General features: G+C 47.6%; 3 protein-coding genes across 3 annotated transcripts; 2 read left to right on the top strand and 1 right to left on the bottom strand.

Moving 5' to 3' along the window:
* Positions 1–314: 314 nt before the first annotated feature.
* Positions 315–21783, bottom strand: LOC149346259 (uncharacterized). The gene is made up of 3 exons (XM_089541271.1): positions 21651–21783; positions 16415–17092; positions 315–1158 (listed from the first exon to the last, which is right to left on the bottom strand). Exons 1-3 carry the CDS (start codon positions 21781–21783, stop codon positions 485–487), a joined length of 1485 nt encoding a protein of 494 aa, XP_089397397.1. The 3' UTR covers positions 315–484.
* LOC149346260 (uncharacterized) lies at positions 3954–14996 on the top strand. Its single transcript, XM_089586357.1, has 9 exons — positions 3954–4059; positions 6959–7155; positions 7449–7625; positions 7759–7842; positions 8328–8390; positions 12552–12608; positions 12871–13067; positions 13138–13303; positions 14151–14996. The coding sequence occupies exons 1-9, from the start codon at positions 4028–4030 to the stop codon at positions 14303–14305; spliced, it is 1128 nt and encodes a 375-aa protein (XP_089442483.1). The 5' UTR covers positions 3954–4027; the 3' UTR covers positions 14306–14996.
* LOC149346261 (uncharacterized) lies at positions 4073–6463 on the top strand. Its single transcript, XM_089586008.1, has one exon. The coding sequence runs from the start codon at positions 4073–4075 to the stop codon at positions 6188–6190; it is 2118 nt and encodes a 705-aa protein (XP_089442134.1). The 3' UTR covers positions 6191–6463.
* Positions 21784–21789: the final 6 nt, after the last annotated feature.

A 21789-nucleotide genomic window follows, 5' to 3' on the forward strand; every position in this document is an offset into this window, starting at 1 on the left:
TCTGTCGACACGGGCGCAGACACGGCTGACGACACGGATTGCTAACGTAAGCATGAGGCATTAAAGGCTCTCGCCTTAATATAGCTTTTCTCTCCATCTCTCGCCTCGCGCTCCAGGGGCCATGGTTCGGTTCCCCAACTCGACCAATTTCCTACTCGGTTTCATTTATTAATAAGAGTTGAAGCAGGCATTTCATCAAAAACATTACAAACAATTGTATGGTCGTTGAAGAGAAGTTTATTGGACTGATTATTCATACAAAGGGACCATAGTCCCTCACAAAGACAAAAACAACAAGGCAGCGACTAGTGTCGCTCGGTACAAACAAGCTATGAAACTAGAACACGACGGCGATTGCTGTCGCCGTTCACACAAAATCATTCACAGCAGAGAATGTTCAAAGGGTCCATAATGTCCAGGCATCGCGGGGGGAAGCACGCTCACTAAATACGATGAACGCGCACCGACACCGCGCACCACACACTCAATACGGCAGGAGCCGCACCGTCACGCGGCCCCCGCTGGCGGCGATGAAGCGGGTGCTCCACCGCCGCAGGAACTCGTCTTCTGGGAGGGTCACATGATCTAAACACGCCTGTTGAAACAGGCGCGCCCGAACCCTCTGCAGCATGGGGAACATGGCGCGTTGAGGCCGGCCCTGCAAGGAAGCGACGCCTCTCTGGCGCCACAAAACAAAGGCCCCGACACACAGCAAGAGCCTCACAAATGCGTCGCGCGGCCTGGTGTGCGAGTCGAGGTTAACAAAAAACATGCGCGACATGAGCCTCCAAAAAGTGCGCGCTACGACGCACTCAAAAATCGCGTGTTCGAGGGTCTCTGTCGCACCGCACTGCGGACACCGAGAAGAAGGAGCGATGCCCCACGCGGCGATGCGGACCCCCGTTGGGAGGACTCTCCAGCCTCGCAGCCAGCCGAAGTCGCGGACGTCTGGTGGTATCGAGTGCGACGTCAAGTCTCGCCACCGTACCCGCCTGCTCCGCTCTAGCTGTTCAGGTGTAGCCTCCTGGATGGCAAGGAGCTCGCAAACGCGGGAGGCCTGCGTCTGAGAGACGTCGACCTCGGGCAGGGTGGCGGTGAGAGACTCGGCCGTCCGACAGACATACCGGAAGAACGCCGGCTGCCGTTCGGCTGAAGGACCTACGAGTTCACCAAAAAAGAGGCGCCGCGAAGTCCCGAGAAGGTAGGCGAGTAGCCCTCTTCCTGGGTAGTCGGTGGCGTCGACCAGGTCGCGGACGCCTCTAACAGCAAGCACGCTGCACATTGTGCGCAGGTTGGGCAGGCTGAACCCGCCCATGCGCGTGGAAAGACGGAGGAGCGCGCGAGCGACGGTCTCCGTTTTCCCCGCCCAGAAAAAACTGCCACAGAGAGTGGCCAAGCGGCGCGTAAAGGTTCGCGGCGGACAAGCGACGCGAGCTATATAATAGAGCGGCGCGCACACCGATGACCTGATGATAAACGCGCGTTCCGACAGCGACAGGCGGAAACGCGCTGCCACTGTCAGGCGTCGCTCAGCGGTCGCTCTCAACTCGGTCCACGAGTCGCGGGCTACCTCCCCCGAGGAGAGGAACACGACTCCAAGCACCTTACAAGCCGGGACCCACTCCACCTCGCCCAGCAGGTCCGACGCGAAGGCCCCGAAACGCAGAGCCTTGCTCTTGCCCCTGTTGAGGAGGGCGCCGGACAGCTCGCTGTAACTGGAAAAAAGCCGTACAAACGCTACGAAGCTGTCCGCGTCCCTCAGAAACAAGGACACGTCGTCAGCGTACGCTGACACCTTCACCTGGCCCTGGCCAGGCAAAGGGAAACCGCGAATCGATGGAGACTCTGCTACGCGACGCAAGAGCGGGTCTAAACATAACACGAAGAGCATAGGTGACAGGGGACAACCCTGGCGAATACCGCGCTCTATCCCGAAACGTGCGGACAACGCCCCGTTGAAGAGCAAGCAAGCTGTAAGATCGGAGTACAGCCGCTCCAACCGCTCTACGAACTCCGGCGGAAAGCCGAAAGCCCCGAGAACTCCAAAAAGGTATCGGTGCTCGACCCGATCGAAGGCTTTAGCCTGATCGAGAGAGACAAAACAACCCGGAATTCCTGTTCTCGAGGTGAACGTGAACAAGTCACGCGTTAGTGCGAGAGACGAGAACACCGAGCGTCCAGGCACGCTGCAGGTCTGCGCAGGGCTTACGAGCACCGATAAAACCTTACTCAACCTTTTAGCCAGCAGTGACGCCACGATCTTGTAGTCTGCGTTTAGCAGAGTGATCGGGCGCCACGCCTGCGGGTCAGATCGACACCCGCCGGGCTTCAGGATGAGCACTACGCGGCTCTCTCGAAAAGACTCCGGCCTCTCGCCGTCCCTGACGAAGGCGTTCACCATCCGGAGGAGGTGATCCTCCAGGACGGTGTAAAACCTAGCATAAAAGCTGATGGGGATGCCGTCAGGGCCTGGAGCTGAGGCGGCGTTCATGCCCTTAACGGTGGCGAAGAGCTCTTCCGCGCCTACGGGAGCGCTCAGCTGCGCGCCGAGATCGCTCGGGACCTGCGGTAGCGTAGCGAAAAAACTACGGAGGGAGTCCGTGAAAGAGGCGTCGTCCCGCCTTTCGGCCTCGGAAGCAAACAGCTGCGAAAAGTGACGCGTAAATGCGTCAGAGATGTCAGCCGCGCTGCTGCTCCTGGTACCGTCCGGCAAAACTACCTCCTCCACGCGGGCCTGTCGCTCCTCGTCATGGCTACCTGCCCGTACTTGGCGTAATACGGTCGAATCGGAAACCGGTCGGCCCTGTGCGAGCGCCCTACTTGCTGTCCGCGATGACTGACGCAGGAGTGTGTGGTAGCGCGCCTTCAAGATGTTCAAGTAATCGCGCATGGCGAAAGTAAGCGGCGCGCCACGCTGCACGGCGCGTATACGAGCGAGAGTGATGTTAATTTCGCCCGTTATTCGCCTGCGGCGTTGGCGCCCTTCGGTGATAAGGAGCGCGCGCCATGCCGCTTTTCGCTCGTCCCAGGTAATGCGCGTCGCGTCGCGTCCACCCGGGTTCCCCAGCGCATGTTCAAGGGCTATCACGCTCGACCAATCTGTCAGCAGACATGGGTCCATACCCAAGTGAAATTGGCCGACGGCCGACCATCGGTAAGCAATTGGAGAGTGCTCGGCAGCCGGTATCCTCGGCCAACCAATGGCGGCCCCTAGACGGGCCGTGGTTGGCTGCCATTGGGCTGGTTAATAGTTGGCCAAAAACGCTCAGCCAACTACCGGCAAATGATAGGGAATTAGTCGGCACCCAACGCTCGGGCAACCACACGGGGACCATCGTAGGGCCATGGTTGGCTACCCACTGGCTTGGCCAGTGATGCCAGCCGCAAGACGCACGCGCAGTAGGCGCGTGGAAATTGCGGACGAAACGCTCGATCGACGTACGTTTCATATTATCTCAATATTCTTTTTTTACGAATACACTGCGCGCATCACTGCATGCATGGTGAGCCTAATTAAGTTATCAATCGGTGAAATGTAATGTGCAAGCAATATGCAGGTGCAGTGCTGCTGCATCAATTTCGTTTTAATGCTGAGCATTTAAATAACTGTCGGACGTGTGCAGTTTCATCGAGAGATAAAAAGGAAAGTCCCGTTATTCTGACATCAAACGAAACCGAAACTCAAAAGTTTCTGTTTCGATGTTTTATTGAAACTGGCAAGTAAATTTTTTTATGTAGACGTAGTGAAGCAGTGTAAATTTTAACTTGCATAATTTGAGAACAAAGAATAAAATAACACATTTATATTACTTTTGTTTCTTGCGAACATATTTTCGACAGCACATCTACGAAAGCGCGGTGTCAGTCACAACGACTGAATTTGCGACGCGATGCCCTTCCCGCGCTTTTCACTCTTTCGTCGCGTCGCGTCTAAAGTTCCGTATTGCGCTGTAGCGGCGTAGCTGGCAGAGTGCTTTGGATTTGAAGCATTGGTTGTTCCTGCAGTGCCGTGTCTTGGCCTTTCACCATGACAACACCGCCTGATCTAAACGTCGGAAGGTAAGACCTCATCATGGAGCGGTTCTTGAGGGCGAAACGTCGCCGAGAGCTTTATCTGGCGAAGGCGGGCAGCGTGCGGTGTTTGCAGCAAGTCACAGAAGACGCAGAGGCGGCAGCTTGCTCTGAGACATTCCCCCATTTGCAATCCGACAATCCATCACGTTTAGCAAGTGTTGGAAACGATACATTTGCACCGCTCGGGGACAGCTTAGGGCAAGCATATGCAGCAGTGAATACTTTTGAATCCTCTGTCATCGCAGCAGAGGCACAGTGTTGTTCAAGTGCAGATCAAGCTGAGTCAGATGGAAGTGACTTGCGCGGCCAAAACGCTGGTCCTGTGGAGCCTGATGAACATGACTTGATCGATGTTCCCGATAATGCCGAGTGTCCAGAGGGGATAAGGAGCCAGTTGAGGGCTTGGGCTGTGAAGCATCATATCAGGAGAGCGGCAGTTAATTCACTGCTTGACATTCTTAGGCCGCACTTCACTGATCTTCCTAAGACACAGTCTGCTCTAGTGTCCACGCGACAAAGCGTGCCGCTTGAAAAACTCGGCAATGGTGAGTACGTTCATTTTGGCCTTCAGAGAGGCTTATTGCGTGCATTGGACATGTGGCATTCGGTTCCAAGTAATGTTCTCTCAATATCAGTCAACATCGATGGCCTGCCTCTGTTTAAGAGCAGTTGCACACAAGTATGGCCCATACTTGTACAGGTTCACCACCCTCACAGCAAACAATCTGATATTATTTTTCCTGTGGGGATCTTTTGCGGCACATCGAAACCGGCTTGTCTGGCTGAGTACCTCAAAGCGTTCATTGAAGAAATGGGCCCTCTGCTGTCAAATGGTATTCTACACAAATCCACTGCTTATAAGGTGGTACTAAGAGCCATTCTTTGTGATGCACCAGCGAAGGCCTTTGTGAAAGCCACGAAATTATTTTCTGGCTACTATGGATGTGACAAATGCTGCACCAAGGGCGTCTATCTTGGGCGCATTACTTACCAAAACATGGACAGCCCACTGCGCACCGATCAGTCATTTGCTGATCAAACTCAGACGGAGCATCACAAAGGCATTTCCCCATTGACATCAATTGGTATCCCGATGGTAACAAGCTTTCCATTAGACTACATGCATTTGGTGTGCCTCGGTGTTGTGCGAAAGCTTATTGGTTACTGGTTGCGAGGTCCATTAAAAGTGCGGCTGGCACACTTCTCAGTTATGCAAATATCGGGGCATCTGGCTACAATGCGACAACACATAACTAGTGATTTTGCACGAAAACCCCGAGCAGTCGACATGTTTGAGCGATGGAAGGCTACAGAGTTCAGACAGTTCTTGTTGTATTCAGGTCCTGTTGTTTTGAAGAAAATTTTGCCGAGGGCTATGTACGAGCATTTTCTACAGTTACATGTTGGCATTGCAATTCTTTCTTGTTCATCAATGGACTGTTTCATAGACTATGCTGATCAGTTGCTGCGCAGTTTTGTAAGCAAGTGCAAGTCAATTTATGGGAAAGAGTCCCTAATTTACAATGTACATGGTCTCATTCACTTGGCCAATGACTGCCGGCAGCTTGGCTGCCTGGATAACTTTAGTTGTTTCGCTTTTGAGAACTACTTGAAAGATCTCAAGGCTCATGTGAGGTGTGGAAAGAAGCCTTTGGAACAGCTTTACAGCAGAATCATGGAAGAACAAGCCTGTTCAGTTGTTGGAAGTGGATCCAGTGCTGAATTTTCTGCATGTGGAGTCCTTCCCTCTTCTTGTCATTCCAGTGGTCCTGCTTTGTCGTACCCTACCCTGAAGCAGTACCGTAAAGTGGTGTGGAGGGGGAGCGTTATAAGAACAAAACAGCCAGACAATTGCCTCTTACTTACTAGAAACAGGATTGTTCTTGTCAGCAATTTTCTTTTGTCTGGGTCCGAAATTCTCATTGTTGGTAAACTGTGCAAGAACGAAGGCGACTTCTACACACGACCCTGTAGGTCATCGCTACTGTCAGTCTTTAAAGTTTCTTCTCGTGGCAGCAATCTTGAAGTATTTTTATTTTCTGACGTTGTCTGCAAAGGCCTGCTTTTGCCCTTCAAGGGAAAGGATGTTTTTTTTCCACTGTTTCACCTCTTCTGACTTCTTTTCATGTTGCCCAGGCATTTCAAATATCTTTGTTGTTTGAGATCATCTGCAAAAGACAGCTTTTGCCTTTAAAAGTATTTTTCTCTGTTTTACATCTTCTGATTTTTTGCATACTCCAGTTGTAGGTGCTTTTGTGGCTTTTGAAAACCCCCGTGTTTTTACTAATGCATCATGAAGATCATGTCAGTGCACTGTGTATGTGGCTGCGAACCCAAAGCTGTTGATGTGAAGTGCTAGTGATTGTGAAGTTGGGACGTGACAATGCAAAACTGCTAATTGAAGTGTTTGCGGCTGTGACATCTGGAGTTGTCAAGATTTTGCTCCGTGTGTTTCTTCTTGCCTACGAAACACCGGCTCATTTTTCTAGAACGTAAGCACAACAATCTTTTGATGCCAGCATGTTGCAGTGTTTTATATGCATGCTGTGTTGATGCATGCACACAGAAGCTGTTCTTAGCAGCCAGATGAAGCTCTTGATTTTCTTCTAACTGCTGAACTAGAGCCAAGGGATTTTCACTTTCTAAGCCACAGTGACAGGCACTACACTGCCCTTGGGTGAATGAAGCATGCGAGTACATATAGTCTTGCTTGCATTTGATGCTGATTTCTGAATACCCCAGGATCAGGTTAATTGTGAAGTAGCTCTGTAGCTCTTAGAAGCGCATTCGGCTCCTGTGCCACACTATACTGTCCATCTCTCATTTGGTTTTTGTTTTATGTGCCATGTCTTGTTCACACATATTGTAATACTTCTCCCTGCAGGTTTCACATTGTGGAATTTACTGACGAAGGTAGCACGTATGTGGTGCCCGAAAGCTGGGTGAGAAGGGAAGGTGGTAGTGCAACTTGCTATTGGCCACCAACGACAGCAAAAAAGGAAGTTGACCGCATGATTTCATTAGAAGTACCTGTAGAGGACAACTGGCAAGGCTACAAGGCAAGAATTCTTGCAAATAAAAGTGAGCACCATTTTGTTTCATTTTTATAGTGATAATATAGCACAAGGCTGTCTATGTCTGGTCTTTTGTAATGGACATGCATCGCTTTAGTACTGGAACTTTTATTATTTGGTGTAAGGTTAGGAAGAATGTGTTTAGCAACAATTCTCTTTTAAAGATGATGCAACATAACAGTACTCTTTGTATGAAGTTGCCACCTACTGCACAAAAATGCTTCTGAAATATTGTTTATATGCAGTTATTAAAATTTGAAAACTTTCTCACGGGTGCTCTAAAACTGTTTCTTGACCCAGGCACATATGAGCGCGCCAAAGAGTGTCTTCCACATGCGCTTATAACTTCACATCTGGACTCGGAAGGCTCAGTTTCTGAAAAGAAGCGCCAGAGAAAGCGAAAGGCAGTGCTTCTTTCGGACAGCGAAAGTGGTGACGACATTCTCGTGGTTCGGTCACCAAGCACTAGGATGAAAAGTTAGTGCTTGTTGCATTTCGCTCATTTCTTGTGACTTGTTTGTTAATTTTCTCAATTTCACTATTGCTGAATACATGATTTTTCTTCTGTGGGGCAGTTATTTTCCTTTGTTGTTATATTTCTTTCATGTAGGAAGGAAAATATCTGGCATGAGCCAGGATGTCCAAGAACATACCCCCTTCAGAGGCAACTCTTCACAACAAGTCCACATTCAAGGTATAACACTGCTGTGTGCTGCCATATTTTTATGTGAAAGTAATTAGGCATAATCATATTGTTTAGTCTATATTGACCTTAAACTGCTTCATTGAATCAAACATTGAAGAGCATATTGCAACAAAGTATGTCTCTGAAAACTTTATAGATGGCTTCGTGGCTTCAAGGGAAAGACCTGTTCAGAGGGTGTATTCTAAGTCACCTATGACAAAAAACAGGCACATGAAAGAGCTTCCAGGAATGTCTCGCCTAGCAGAGAGATTTGCCAGACATGGTGGTATGGAGTTATTTCTATATATTTTACTGTTTCATTTTGTCTGTAGTTCATTTCAAGCTGGCTGTACGTCATTTAGTAGTGATTTTAATTACTGTCAGTAACCAACTAATTTCTCTCGCTTTCGAGGGTCTTAGATTCAGCAATGTATTGTGCTTACGACTGAAACATTTGCATCTAAAAATTATATGCTTCTGCAATGAAATTGCAGGTCTTCAGGACAAAGCCACCACACCCTCATGGGGTCACGACAGCAGCACTGACTGTGAAGCAGGTGTGATATCGGCTGCGTTTTTTAACAACCTTATCTTTCGATTTTTATTATTTATTGTGTGATCTTATGCTGCACACATACTGAAATGAGTCGAATAAGATTAAAAATTCCGAATACCTTTGACTTGTGTAAACTGTACATTGCTCCATGATGGTTTCCAAAGGCAGTTGAAAGGTTCAACATCTGGCATACTACAGTGACGCTGCTGCTGCCTAGTTTAGTTTTGATAACCTTAGTTCAATGTTTGAAGCTTATGAGGCTGGACACTTGTGGCTGGCACGTTCAAAGGCAAAGCAGTGTGGCTACCAGTATACCTGGCAGAGAGGTGGCAAAATATTTGTCAGGAACAGAACCGGAGAGAATGCAATCTGCATTGCTTGCGAAGACGACTTGGTAAACATTCGGTAGCCTTAGGTTTTCACGCGCGCTGATCTTCTGTGGGAAAAAAGAAACCTATCATGACCTATTTTGATATTGATTCTTTCAATAAGTACATGCTGAATTCTGAAAAGTCTCTCAACAATTCTCTCAGTTTTTTTCATTTAAACGCACGAAGCCTGCAAAACAAAATAGATGAAATGGTTGTGTTGCTGTCAACTTTGAGGTTAAAGTGGGATGTATTAGTATTTTCTGAAACTTGGTTTAGCAATGATAATGATGCTCCTAACATTGATAATTATAAATGCGTATCTTTGGCGCGACAACAGAAAAGAGGAGGGGGCTTATCAATTTATTTGAGGAATGAAATCGGCTATCACTGTTTACCTGAATGCTGTGAAATGAATGAAGATGTAGAAGCTTTGTCTTTGTGCTGCGGAAAAATTGTTGTTATAGGTATATACAGACCGCCTTCAGGTTCGGTATCTGCGTTTTGCAACTTTGTTGAAAAAACTTTGGAATATGTCTCTCTTAATAATTATGAAGTGGTTTTTCTTGGTGATATAAATGTTGATATTCTGGGTCAAACGTCCGTTACGAGAAATTTGCTAGATTTGTACAACAGCTATGGATTTGTGAACTTAATTTCCTCACCAACAAGAGTTACTGACAACTCTGAAACGCTTATTGATGTGTGCTTTACGAATATTTGCACTAGTGATGTCCCGGCTGGCGTTTTGACATTAAGCATTAGTGACCATATGCCTATATTCTGTATAGTTCCGAGTCAACCAAAACAACACAGGAGTAAACCGGAATCTTCCACATTTAGAAGAATTGATGAAAACAGCTTATCAGAGTTTCGACGTCTTTGTGCTAGCACAGATTGGAGTAATATTTTAAGACAGGAGGATGCATGCCAATCGTACACAAATTTTATATCTACTATTCAAGAACACTACAATACTGCATTTCCGCAAGCAACGCGCAGAACTCATAGAAAATCAAGAAAGCCGTGGATTTCAAAACAACTATATGACCGCATACAGGAAAAGAACAGACTTTTTTCTCGTTTTGTGAGAACAAAAGACACTGACATTCTCCGTCAATTCAAAACGTTCCGCAATAAGTTAGGCGCTGACATTAAAAAAGCAAGAAGTGATTATTACGCGAGAAAGTTCTCCATGTCTGATGGCTCGAAGGGAACATGGAATACACTTAACGATCTTCTAGGTAAAAACAGAACCAATGCACCCGTCTCACTCCACATTCATGGCGCGAACTATGATGGCGCTGAACTAGCAAATGAATTTAATGGGCATTTCTTATCTGTTTTTCCGCCAAAATCAACTGATGGTCCACATCAAGATGCCTCAGTCTATATAACCAGTAAACAAAGTAATTCCATGTTTTTGTTACCATGCACTGACTCAGAAATAATTACCATTATTCACTCCTTACGCAGTAATAGTGCTCCAGGTGTCGATGGCATAGCTCCAGTCCCGATCAAGAAAGTAGCAGATGTCATTGCGATACCATTAGCACATATAGTTAACCTAATGTTCACGACAGGCACATTTCCACATCAGTTGAAAATAGCTCGTGTCACTGCCATTCACAAAGGGGGTGACATTGATGATTTAAATAATTATCGGCCGATCTCCATTCTTTCAGTTTTTTCTAAGATTGCAGAACTTGCAATCAACACACGTCTTTCTCAATATCTCGACAAAAACCATGTCATCTCCAAGCAACAGTACGGATTTCAAAAAAACAAAACAACTGAGGCCGCCTTACTGGAAATCAAAGAAAAGCTAATTGAAAACATAGAAAATAAACTGCTAACAGTTGGCATATTCCTTGATATGAGGAAAGCGTTTGACTCGGTTAACCATAAGATATTGCTTGAAAAAATGCAGTGTTATGGAATACGCGGCGTTCCTTTAACCTTATTTGCTAGCTACCTTGACAACCGATCTCAAACAACTATCATTAACGGTATTTCATCTGGGATCGGTCAGATTGTGTCTGGTGTGCCACAGGGCTCCGTTCTAGGACCAACGTTGTTCTTATTATATATTAATGATATCGTCAACCTTCGTCCAGCAGACAACATTATAATCTATGCAGACGATACTAACGTATTTTTTTCAGGGCAAGATAGTAATATTTTGCAAGCAGCCTCCAATAGTTGGTTATCCCAATTGTCTGTTTGGTTAAAATCAAATAGGTTAGAACTTAATGTCAGGAAAACAAAGTACATACTGTTTAGAGCCAAAAATAAGGAAGTTCCGAACAACTTCCAAATTCACTTCGAACAAGCTCCTATAACTCGTGTCAGCTCTACAATGTTCCTTGGAGTCATTTTTGAAGAACATTTACTCTGGACAGATCATGTAAACTACGTTTGCACTAAAATGGCTCGCTCTGTTGGTATCCTAAATAAATTTCGCACAATACTGCCTCGAAAATTCAAACTACAAATTTATTTCTCTCTAGTCTTTTCGCATGTACAATATTGTTTGTTGATCTGGGGAACGACTACCTCAACCAATCTTGTGAAAATACTTACTTTACAAAAAAGAGCTGTACGAGCGATTGATAATTTACATTACAGTGAGAGCACAGGTCCTTCCTTCCTCAACCATAGACTGCTAACCATCACGGCGGCTTACCACAAGAAGCTTGCTGTTTATATCAGAAACCTTATGAAAGGAAACTGGCAGACTTTCGAGAGCACATATTTAATTGCCCAAACAGCATACAGTCTTAGGCACCCTCAATACCATGCATCAAAATCGCGTACAAACTATGGGTTCCAAAAACTAACTCACATAATTCCTCATACATTAAACACCTATCCATATTTAACAGAATTGTCGCTACAAAATATGTCCGAAGTCAGGTTTAGGAAAACTGTTCATGAATATTTTTGTTATAGCTAGTTGTGGTGTGTTTCTACCTAATCAGTTTTTGACTTTGTTATGTTTTGATCTTAGTTTGTTGTGCTTAGCTCTATGCATGCTTGATCTCTGTTTCGTTGTCAATATATCCGCTGCTTTTCTAGTTTCTGTTACTTATGGAAACTTTGTACCATTGCCAAGTGCCACTTTGTTTTGTTTTTTTTTTTACATGGGGAGGGCAGGCCTCTGTCAGGCGCTACTAGGCGCCTTTAGCTTGCTCTCCCTTGTTTGCAGTCTCTGTACTGGCCAAACAAAACCAATAAATGAAATGAAATGAAAAATGTGCTGTATAGAATTGGGGGCTTTTGTTTACTGGGTGCAACTTGTATCTAAAAGCCTTGCTGTGGGCTGAGTGCTTTACTTTTATTGTGTGACATTTTTTGTGTTGTGTATGTTTACTTGGTGTCATTTCACTCCCATTATGTGTTGCGCTTCCGATGAACATGGACTTCAAAACTAAGCTGGTAAAGGCCAAACCACACCTCCAAGCCACCACATTGAGTAGCGCATTCCTTACAGTAAATAAAAAGGCATTTCATGTGGGGTCAGCTCACATTTATTCACTTAGAAGCAGGTATTCACTTGTAAATTTTCATTTTACAAATTATAGCTTGAATACATCGTGCACTGGGGTACACAAACTTGCATTTAGAAGGCATTTGAAACTGTCGAATGTTTCTGTGGTGCTCTTTCGACTGTAATGGCATTTCAACTTAATGCTCTGTAACAGCACAGCTGTTAATGCTTACAGCACGGGTATGAGATGCTCCTTATGGGAAATGTGTATAAAAATAGGTACCATATTTTTTGTTTGTTACAGCTCCTGCAAACACAAGTGTCCCGAAAGAGGCCGGTAGCCTGCCTGCATGGTTCACAGGTATGAGTGCACCTACAGCTTTTTTTCTTTAGTACCAGTTTATTTGCTATCCAAACAATATATGATGCACTGTGCCTTTGACAATACTTTAGATGTTGATGTACGAGTTATTCGGGCCTGTAAAGAGGAACAGTATATAAGTTTGAAGTTCTAAATACTCGACTGTAGTGCATAGAGGGCTGATGCTCTGCTTAGTACTTAGCAGAAGTCAAATTCCCTTTTTCTGGATTTTGCCTCAAAGTTGTTCTTATTTTGCTTGTAGCCTTCGAAAAGAAAGTTTTTGACAACCAGATGAAAATAATCATCGAGCTGAAGAGTTTGAGATCACTGCTAACTGCAAGCAAAGCAACAAGAGCTTTAGTTTTGCCCCAAGATTGCCCAAAGCTACCTGCATCAACAGTGGAAGATGTCCAAGCAATTGAAGAGTATCTTTCCTCGGAAGGGAACATGGAAGTACTTGTAAGTCTAATTTTTGCTCTTTAAACTTTTCCTCGGCTTTTCTTTAATGTTTGGTATGATGTATCTGCAGACAAACTACTGCTCAAGGTTTGGCGGCACGGATTTTCAAGACACAGTGCGAATTTTGATGCGAAACTTGATGAGCAAAGCAGCATCACTTCGATTCAGCTGGAAAGGGTCTCACGGCTGCAAGCACGCGTTTGCTGAGATGAAGAACATCAATAACATGATCCTGGGTAAGTGATTGTTTACACTGGTGAAGAATTGTCATGCTGTGCTAAACATGCTGGTCATTTTACCAGCCATATATTCTTCAGTACAATACATTTGTCCCAGGTGGTGGAATTTCCTGGAGCCCTCCACTAAGGTGTCCCTCATAGTCCATGTGTTGCTTCTGGGACATTAAATCCCGCAATGTTTTCCCAGGAAAAAAATAATTTTAAGTGCTTCGAGATTCTATTCTATTTAGTCTACTTTGTCATGAAAAAATTTCGTGTACATTCTTAATTTTGGCACTGCAGTGACGTGGACGTAATGAAATGCAGGTTGTAAATGATTTGCCTGTATATAAGGGTAAATATGCATGTTGGCGGCAGTGTAGCTGTTTTATTGTTGGCTTAGATTGCCTCATTAAAGCAACTTGTTAAAACAATTGCTACTGTATACTGCATCAGGTTTCATGCAATTGTAAAAATATTGAATTTATAATGCTGCTTGCAATTGTTTAGTGCTATTTACAATGATACACACAATGCCTAATTTTTCAGTATATAAGGCCCTGATTTTAGCTAAAACATTTATAATACTGTTGTGAAGACATTGAACACTGCCCACAAATATATCATAATGGATGCTATGTACAAAGGACAGCTATTCTAGGTTATTGCATTTTGCCCTCATTGCTGCATGTTATTTTGGGTTTAAAGTGAATATTGCAATGATTATAGAATATAGTGCTGACTACTGTTATATCCGAGTCTGGACTAAAAAGCACCGGATTATTTGGTTGGAATATCACTGCTGAGCTGGTTTGAGCCTTTTTGAAGTGGTGGCATTTGTTTTTGCTCTCTTCTTTTATCGTAGCCTGCCTGAGAGCACACTACCCTGAAGAAGCAACCCTGCAGAAAAGCAGCGCTGTTATAAAGCGCTGGCTGATTGGCGCGCAGGATCGGGAGGGTGGCCGCAGTCAGAGGCGCCAGCCGACTCGTGCAAGGGAGGCAGTGGGCACAGAAGAATAAGACTTCACTTCACTTCTCTTTCTTCACTTTAAAGACCCCCTTCAGGGAGTATTACATAAGGGGTTGGTTAATATATTCAACAATCATAAATGTGCGGCAATCATAAACAATCATATTGAACAATCATTGCAGTATCATACAAATGGTTACAGTGGATAAGAATGAAGGTGGGCAAGTGATGGCGGCAACATCGGCAGGGAGGGCATTCTAGTCAACAATGGTGCGGGAAAAAAAAGAACCCGAAAAAGTTGCAGTACGCGATAGAGGCCGGGCGATCTGAAATGGGTGTTACACAATACTTGTGGCGCCAGATCGTTATATATATTAGGAATAAAAGCGGACCGAGCACAGATCCCTGTGGAACACTCGATGTTATGGGGAGAGTGCCTGAGTTGTGATTGTTAATAGATCGAAACAAACTGAGAACAGTTAGCTAGGAATTCTTTAATTCAGTCTAGAATATTAGTGTGCAAATTTATAAAAGGCTAGTTTCAGTGATAGGCATTGGTGTGGTACCTTGTCAAATCCTTCGCGAAATCTAGAAATAATTAATCGGTCTGTATGTTACGGTCGAGGTTAGCATGCAGGTCGAAAGTGAAGATTGCCAATTGGGTCTCGCAGGAAAGTCCCCTACGAAACCCGTGCTGAGCCGGATGAAGAAAGTTGTTAGAATCTAGTCATCCTTCCAGTCACCCGGTAGCATTCCGGGTGAAAGTTATTCTGAATACAATAATAAAAGATATATATGGCTGAAATGAGTTTGATGTTTTTCAGTATTTTGTAAGATTTCACCGTACACATGCGTTTACAACAAGTGGAACTGCTTGTATACTGATGTCTGCATAAAGGAACCCATTAATAATTGCTGCAAGTTCGTCTTCATTGTTTGTGTCTCCTCAAGATGCCTGTGCATACAGGTCAGATTCCTCATGGCCAAAATTTAGTTTTCAAACGTCATATATAGATAAGGTAACCATGATTTGTCATTGATTCACAATCTAGCAGGGCACTGGCTGGCGACGGCAAGGTCGGCATACGGCCTCGGCCCTATGTTGGCAGCCAAAGGTCGGCCGGTGTGAGGCCAATAACCAATCCCGACCTCGGCCCAACCTAGTTTGCCAAGCTAGGGCCAAGGTCGGCCAGGCCGGCTACCGACTTTGGCCCAACATAGGGCCGAGGTCGTTTTTTCAGTTGGGTACGCCACGCTTCCAAACGTGGGGCGCGCTCGCCCATGTCCAGTACTGCTGACAGTGGTCGATGGTCGCTAATGCGCGGTGTACCCGGGGGGAACGCGAGCACATTGCAGGCCACCAATAAACACTCGAGCTCTCGAGGGAACAAGAACTTGTCAATTCTGCTCGCTGAGCTGCCCCGCTCCCAAGTTCCACCAAAACAACCATCGTGAAGCTTAACCCACGCGTCGGTCAAACCAAACTGAATACAAATATCCCGCAGAGACCGGGCCCCGGCGTAGGGTCGCCCCTGGCCTCGACCGCGAACGTCTCGTACGGGATCCAGAACACAGTTAAAATCGCCAACAAGAAAGCAAGGGTAACAATCTAACATAAAAGAATCTAGCGAATCAAAGAAGCTAGAAGAGTCGGAGTGGCGGGCTGGCGCGTAAACCACCAACGCTCTGACGCGCATGCCACCGAGGAAGAAGTCGACCGCGAGGGTGCGGCCATCCACGCCGTAGGTGCAATGCGCGCCAGAGCGAAGGGAACTATTGACAAAAACGACGCCAACACCGCACGAAACAGAACAGGTTAACGAAAAAAAAGCTTCAACACAAAAACGCGACTTAAAATCAGTGACCTCGCGTGGGCAGCGTAAGTTACACTCTTGCAAAAACAGGATGTCGACGCCCTGTGCGCGGGCGAAGTGCATCACCTCTCTCTGCTTGTCCGGCGATCGAAATCCCTGAACATTCAGGGAGAGGAGATGCACTAATGCCATTATGGTAAGACAGGGTGCCGACGTAGTGGTGACACGTCTAAGTAGCCCCGCCATGAGCGGAGCTGGGTGTGGACTTTTTTGCGTGGGGCGGGGCAGCGCCATCTAAGTTAACATCAGAGCTTTCCTGCCTGGCGTGCTTCCCCGCGAGCTTACCCGTGTCCATATCCTCAACGGGGGGCGCGCGCAGGTCAAGTGGCTGGCTCATCGACACTGAAGCGAGCGGTGTTCCGGATGCCGACTCCGACGCGTCGGGGGCGTTCGAGGCGGCCAGGCTGGCGGTTCGTCGCCCGTCCTCCTCCCCGGGCGGTGGTCGACGGGGTGTACGACGGGGCAGGCCCTGGTCGGTCGACGTGGTGAGGGCCGCGCGCTGCTCACAGGTGAGGTCCCCCGTGAGGCGCAGCACAGAGCCGCTGTCGATGGGCCCACCCTCCTCGGTCGAGGAGTTGGAGGACTCGGAGTCCCGGCTCAGCTCGTCAGCCGAACCGAAAGGTGCGAGCGACTCGGGAGAGAACGCCCCCGTTGTGTCTGAGACGGTCGGGGACGAGGGCGAGCCGAACGCGAAGAGCTCCAGGGAGCCCTCCGCCTGCGCGCCGGCAGACGAGGTGGTCGGGCTGTCTGCAGCAGGCACTGCGGCTGGGTCCTCCTCAGGGGTCTCGGCCAGATGGTGTTCGGCCTGGACCTCCTTGGGGGTCTCGGCCGGGGTGGTCTCCACCCGGTCCACCTGGGGGCCGTCGGCAGGGCGGTGCGCAGCGGTGGGCTGCTGCTGGTCGTCGGCAGCTCTCTTGGGCAGCTCGGGCCGGGAGGTCGCTGGTTTCCTGGCGGCAGCCGCGTCTGCGTAGGAACGCGGCCGCAGGCAATCCTGATCCACGCACACCGTTGTGTTTGGAGCCACTGGAATTAGCGCTTTCTCGCTCAAGCCATATTCCAAAACACGATGAAACAATTCAGTTTATAGGTGCATTTTAGACGCAATGCACTTTTACTTAGCGGTGATTTGGGCAGATGCTGAGTTCACCCTAACCCATTTCAGGGGATGCGCAAGTCCTTTTGACAAGTTCTTAAAAGTACACATTTTCCAATCGTCAAAGTTATGAAACCTGGGGTGCTTCGGTATCTTACATAGCAAAAGAACGTGTCCCTAAGCATACCACCAAATTGGAGGGCGCTTTTAAAGCTTCAAGAGTGGGACGCAACAGTGTGTTGCAGCGCTGACAAGGAGTCCTGGGAACGGCGCGACGCCTTGTACGACGGGCAGGAAGCGACGCCTGCCTGTCATATCTCAGTGGACACCCGAACCTCGCCAAGGGCGTTAAGTGCAATGAAATGAAAATTGGTTTGATGGAAAAGAAATAACGCCTGTCTTTGTATCTCAGTGGACACCCGAACAGAATATGCACCACAGTACATGTTTGTAAAGCACCATCCTAAGACAACACCATATTACTACTACAAGCACCTTTGTTCACTAGAAACCATCGTGCTGGCGTGGGTGGCGGTCTGTTTAGTGTGCTTCGTCTCACTCCGGAGCCCCCCCCCCCCCCCCCCCCCCCGCTCAAACGGCGGCCGCTATCCCTTGGGCAGCGGCGGCGGCTTCAGCCAGCTGGAGGAGCTTGATCTGCGTCCCCCTGCTCGGGGCTGAGCAATAGAGCATCCCAATGAGCAGAGTCGGTAATGACCTGACTCGCGGGTAGGGACTGAAGGCAGTTCCAAATCATATGATTTAGATCGGCTTTCCTATCACAATTTTTGCGTTTGTCTCAGTAGAGTCCTTCCGAATAGAAGCTACAAAATTGGGGGGAATCTGAGACTTGCAAGCCTGTAGTGCAGCAGGATTTCTTTGCAAGAAAACAACCTCTCCTTGCCGGAGTATAGGGCGGGTGGGCTGCACGACCCAGCTCGGCGGGACAGTTCTCGATCTAGGTTATGAGCCGCCTCGTTACCAGCAAGGGAGGCATGAGCAAGTGTCCAGATTAGGCGAATGCGCCACGTGGGCTGATAATTTAGCAGAATCCGTGCTGCTTTTGGGGAGATTCTTCCAAACGTGTAGTTACGTATCGCCAATTTTGAGTCGCTGACAATGGTTTCTGCCGAGAATCCCGCAGTGGCTAGAGCAATGGCTGTTTCTTCTCCAACATGTGTGTGCCTAGTGCGTATAGTGCCCCCAGTTATGAGTGTACCACGTTGTATGGCGACCACAGCTACCATCTTGTCAACCGAAGAATCTGCTGCATCGACATATACCAAAGAGGTATCATTAAGAAAGCGTTTTCCTAATGATTTCGCTATCTCTGCACGACGTTCAGCGTGGAAGTCTGGGTGCATGTTCCGAGGTAGTGGACGAATGACTAGAAGCGGGCGCATATGTTTGGGAAGGCCAGTTGCTGGTCCGCCTTGTCGTCTGTATGTTATGCCTAGTGTAGACAGAATGTGTCTGCCAGTTGGTGTGGCTGATTGTCGTTGTACTGCGAGACGGTTACCGCTTCCATATTCTTACTTAGGATGCTATGAAGACCGAGACCTAACACTTTCTCAGTCGCTCTGTGCATGGTTAGCCCAACTGCCTCTTCAACGCATTTTCTGATTATGGCCTCCACTTTCTCTCTTTCAGCTCACTTGAGATGTCTGTAAAGGCATATGCAAGTTATGCGGCTGATCACAAAGGCTTGTACTAAACGGAGAGCATTGCATTCCCTCAAGCCCAAGTGGCGGTTACTAATGCGGCGAATGAGTCGCATAATTTGCTGCGAGGTTCCCTGAAGCTTCTGAATTACGTCACCATTGAAGCCGTGTTCTTGTAGAACTCCCCGACTGGACTGATTTCCTACACGATTTCATTTATTAATACTTCTGGGATTTTCCGCTCACGGCCAATGCCGCCGACGACGACACCGGCTTTTCTGCGACACGGGGCTCTTAACGGTGTCGCGTTAATACGATGATCACGAGGGCTCTTGGCGAATTCGAAAGGCGCAGAATTCTTTATAGAACATATATGTGTAAAACAGGGCGGTGCAAGAAAACGAGAAAAAGGACAGAAGGCGGAACTATATTCTGGATGATAATAGATGGCTGCTGTATACACATCGTATAAAATGAATAAAAAACGTAAAACGGCAATCACTCGCAGTGGCAGGCTACCATACTACGGGCGCGTTGTCTGGCCATGTATACCGCATTTTTGAAACGGAATCGAAGACACTAGTGCCGTCCTGGCTGTTCACAAGAAATTGGTAACTAAAATGGACCGATTAAGAGAGGCGAGTTACCTCACCTATCTGGCGAGACGCCTTTAAAATAACATTTGCATCGGCGGCAAAGCAATCGAATTCCTTTAGAGCTCTCCTTTTAAGGAAGGACGGGAAAACTTTATTTACACTAATGGTTTTTCCTGCGGTTTGGGGGCATCTTCAGAGACGTCTTGGTTCTACCCCCAGGAGCCTTCTCTGTCGAAGTCGTCCGCCTCTAATCAGTGCTCGGTTGCCCTCAGTCCAGGGCTCCGCTGGCCACTGCCGCCCGTTGAGCTCGCTGTACCAGACCTTGTTGGTCTTCACAGCGGTCGCTGGATAGCAGAGTCTCCTACTGCTTCGCACTCGGGTTTTGTATTTTGGGGACCACTTCTATGTTTTGGCAGGCCCATGTGATGTGATAGAGAGTAGGTTTTCCGTCGCACCAGGGACATTTGTCCGCGTATATGGTAGGGTGCATTTCGTTTAGTATATGTAGGTTTGGGAAAGAGCCTGTTTGTAATTGTCTCCAAGTGACCGCTTCCTCTCTGCTGAGAGATTTGTGCGGTGGGGGATATCGCACTCTTCTGCCTCTATTGTTTTGTAGTATGGCCGAGTATTCCCTGGGTGCTGGCGCGAGTTCCGCGGTCTCGTCGGATGCTCGGAAAGTAATGTATCCCAGAGCTATCCTGTCGGCCTCTCGGTTCCCTGCCACCCCCGTGTGCCCCGGTACCCACACAATTTTGCGTCGGATCTTGTCGTTTTGTTCTTCCTGGTTTTTAATTCTGTCGCTCGCTGCGAGGAGTATACGGAGCGTGTGACGACCTATCCTGCCATTTATGTAATTTCGGCAGGCAGTTTGAGAGTCCGTGAGTATTGTTAGTGACCACCCGGTTCTATAGCCCTCCGCCACCGCTAGAGCAACAGCTACTTCCTCGGACTCTGCAGTTGTGCAGCCTCGGAGAGACGCGCTGGTCATTTCGGGTAAAGACGAATCGACCACCGCCGCTACAGCGATTTTGGTATCTCCTCCTCTCCAAGACGCGTCTGTATACACGGTCGTGGCTTGAGGAGCGTATGTTTTCTCGATGAATTCGGCCCTCGCTTCTCTTCTGCCTCGATGGAGGTTGGGATCCATGTTTTTTGGTATTGGCGCTACCTTGAGGGTCTTGCGAAGCTCGTCGGGGATCGTTGCCGTCCTCGACATTTCTCGCATCTGCTCGCGGTATCCGAGCCTCTTCAGGAGCGCTCTTCCTGTCGTTGTTTGCAACAGCCTGAGTTCTTGCGACTCAAGCTGAGCCTCTCGTAGCTCCTCAAAGGTGTTATGTAATCCCAGGGCCATGAGTTTTTCTGTAGACCTGTTGCGTGGTAGTCGGAGCGCTGTCTTATACGCTTTGCGTAGCAGGGCATCCACTTTTTGTATTTCATTTTTGTTGAGGCACTGGTAGGGTAGACCGTTCTTTTCTAGATTCTTTATTGATGATATTTTTCTAAACTGGCACCAAGGTAAAAACAACTGTTAACGTTCATTGTAGAATTTAATGGTCTCATTCTGGAAAGCTCACTATGTTTCAACTTTTCATTGGTTTATATAGCAGTCAAAAGCCACTGTAAAATCGTGTTAATACCCCATCCATTACCATTTATAAGTATGAATCTGCTTTTTTAGATACACGGGGCTGAGTGTGCTTTGTGGCTCACTTATCTTTTTTTCTACTTTTTGTGCAAGCCTCGCGCCCATGGGTGGTTATTGCTAACCCTCTTGATTGTTTTTCTTATATTCTTTCACATTCGCAGTCTGTAAACGATTGGAAGTTGCGCCTGTCCCGTCTCGCTTGCAAAGTGTTGTTTTCCTCGCGACAACCCTTTTCTGGAGCAATCTGCTGGTAGTCTCCGCGTCGCAGCGTGGAGGCTCTACGTGGAGCGTGGCAGTGAGCTAAATGTCGACCGGTTGTTGTTGTTAGAGGTTGTCGAGAATACGAAATGGAAATGGGCACGGGGTTGTGACTGGTATGGATACCACTACCACTGCCTGTATGTCGATAGGAGAGAGGAGGAGTAAGAAAAGATGGAAAGAAGTATGGAAGAGAAGTAGTGAAGGAGTGGAGAGAAGAGCCGCCACGCCCTGTTGTAGGCTTCAGTCGTCGAAGAGCCTGTGGTCCTGCCCTCCATGATGGTCTGGGGGACAATGGGGTCTATGTGCAAGGTGGCCAGGGGGAAGGACCTCGGGCTGGTGGTGTCTGGACGACTAGAGGTAGACGTCCAGTCCCGTCTCCTCCAAATAGACGAGGAGACCATTCATAG

This window comes from Amblyomma mixtum, chromosome 4 (genome assembly GCF_055824585.1).
Source record: "Amblyomma mixtum isolate Tamu chromosome 4, ASM5582458v1, whole genome shotgun sequence".
NCBI lineage: Eukaryota > Metazoa > Arthropoda > Arachnida > Ixodida > Ixodidae > Amblyomma > Amblyomma mixtum.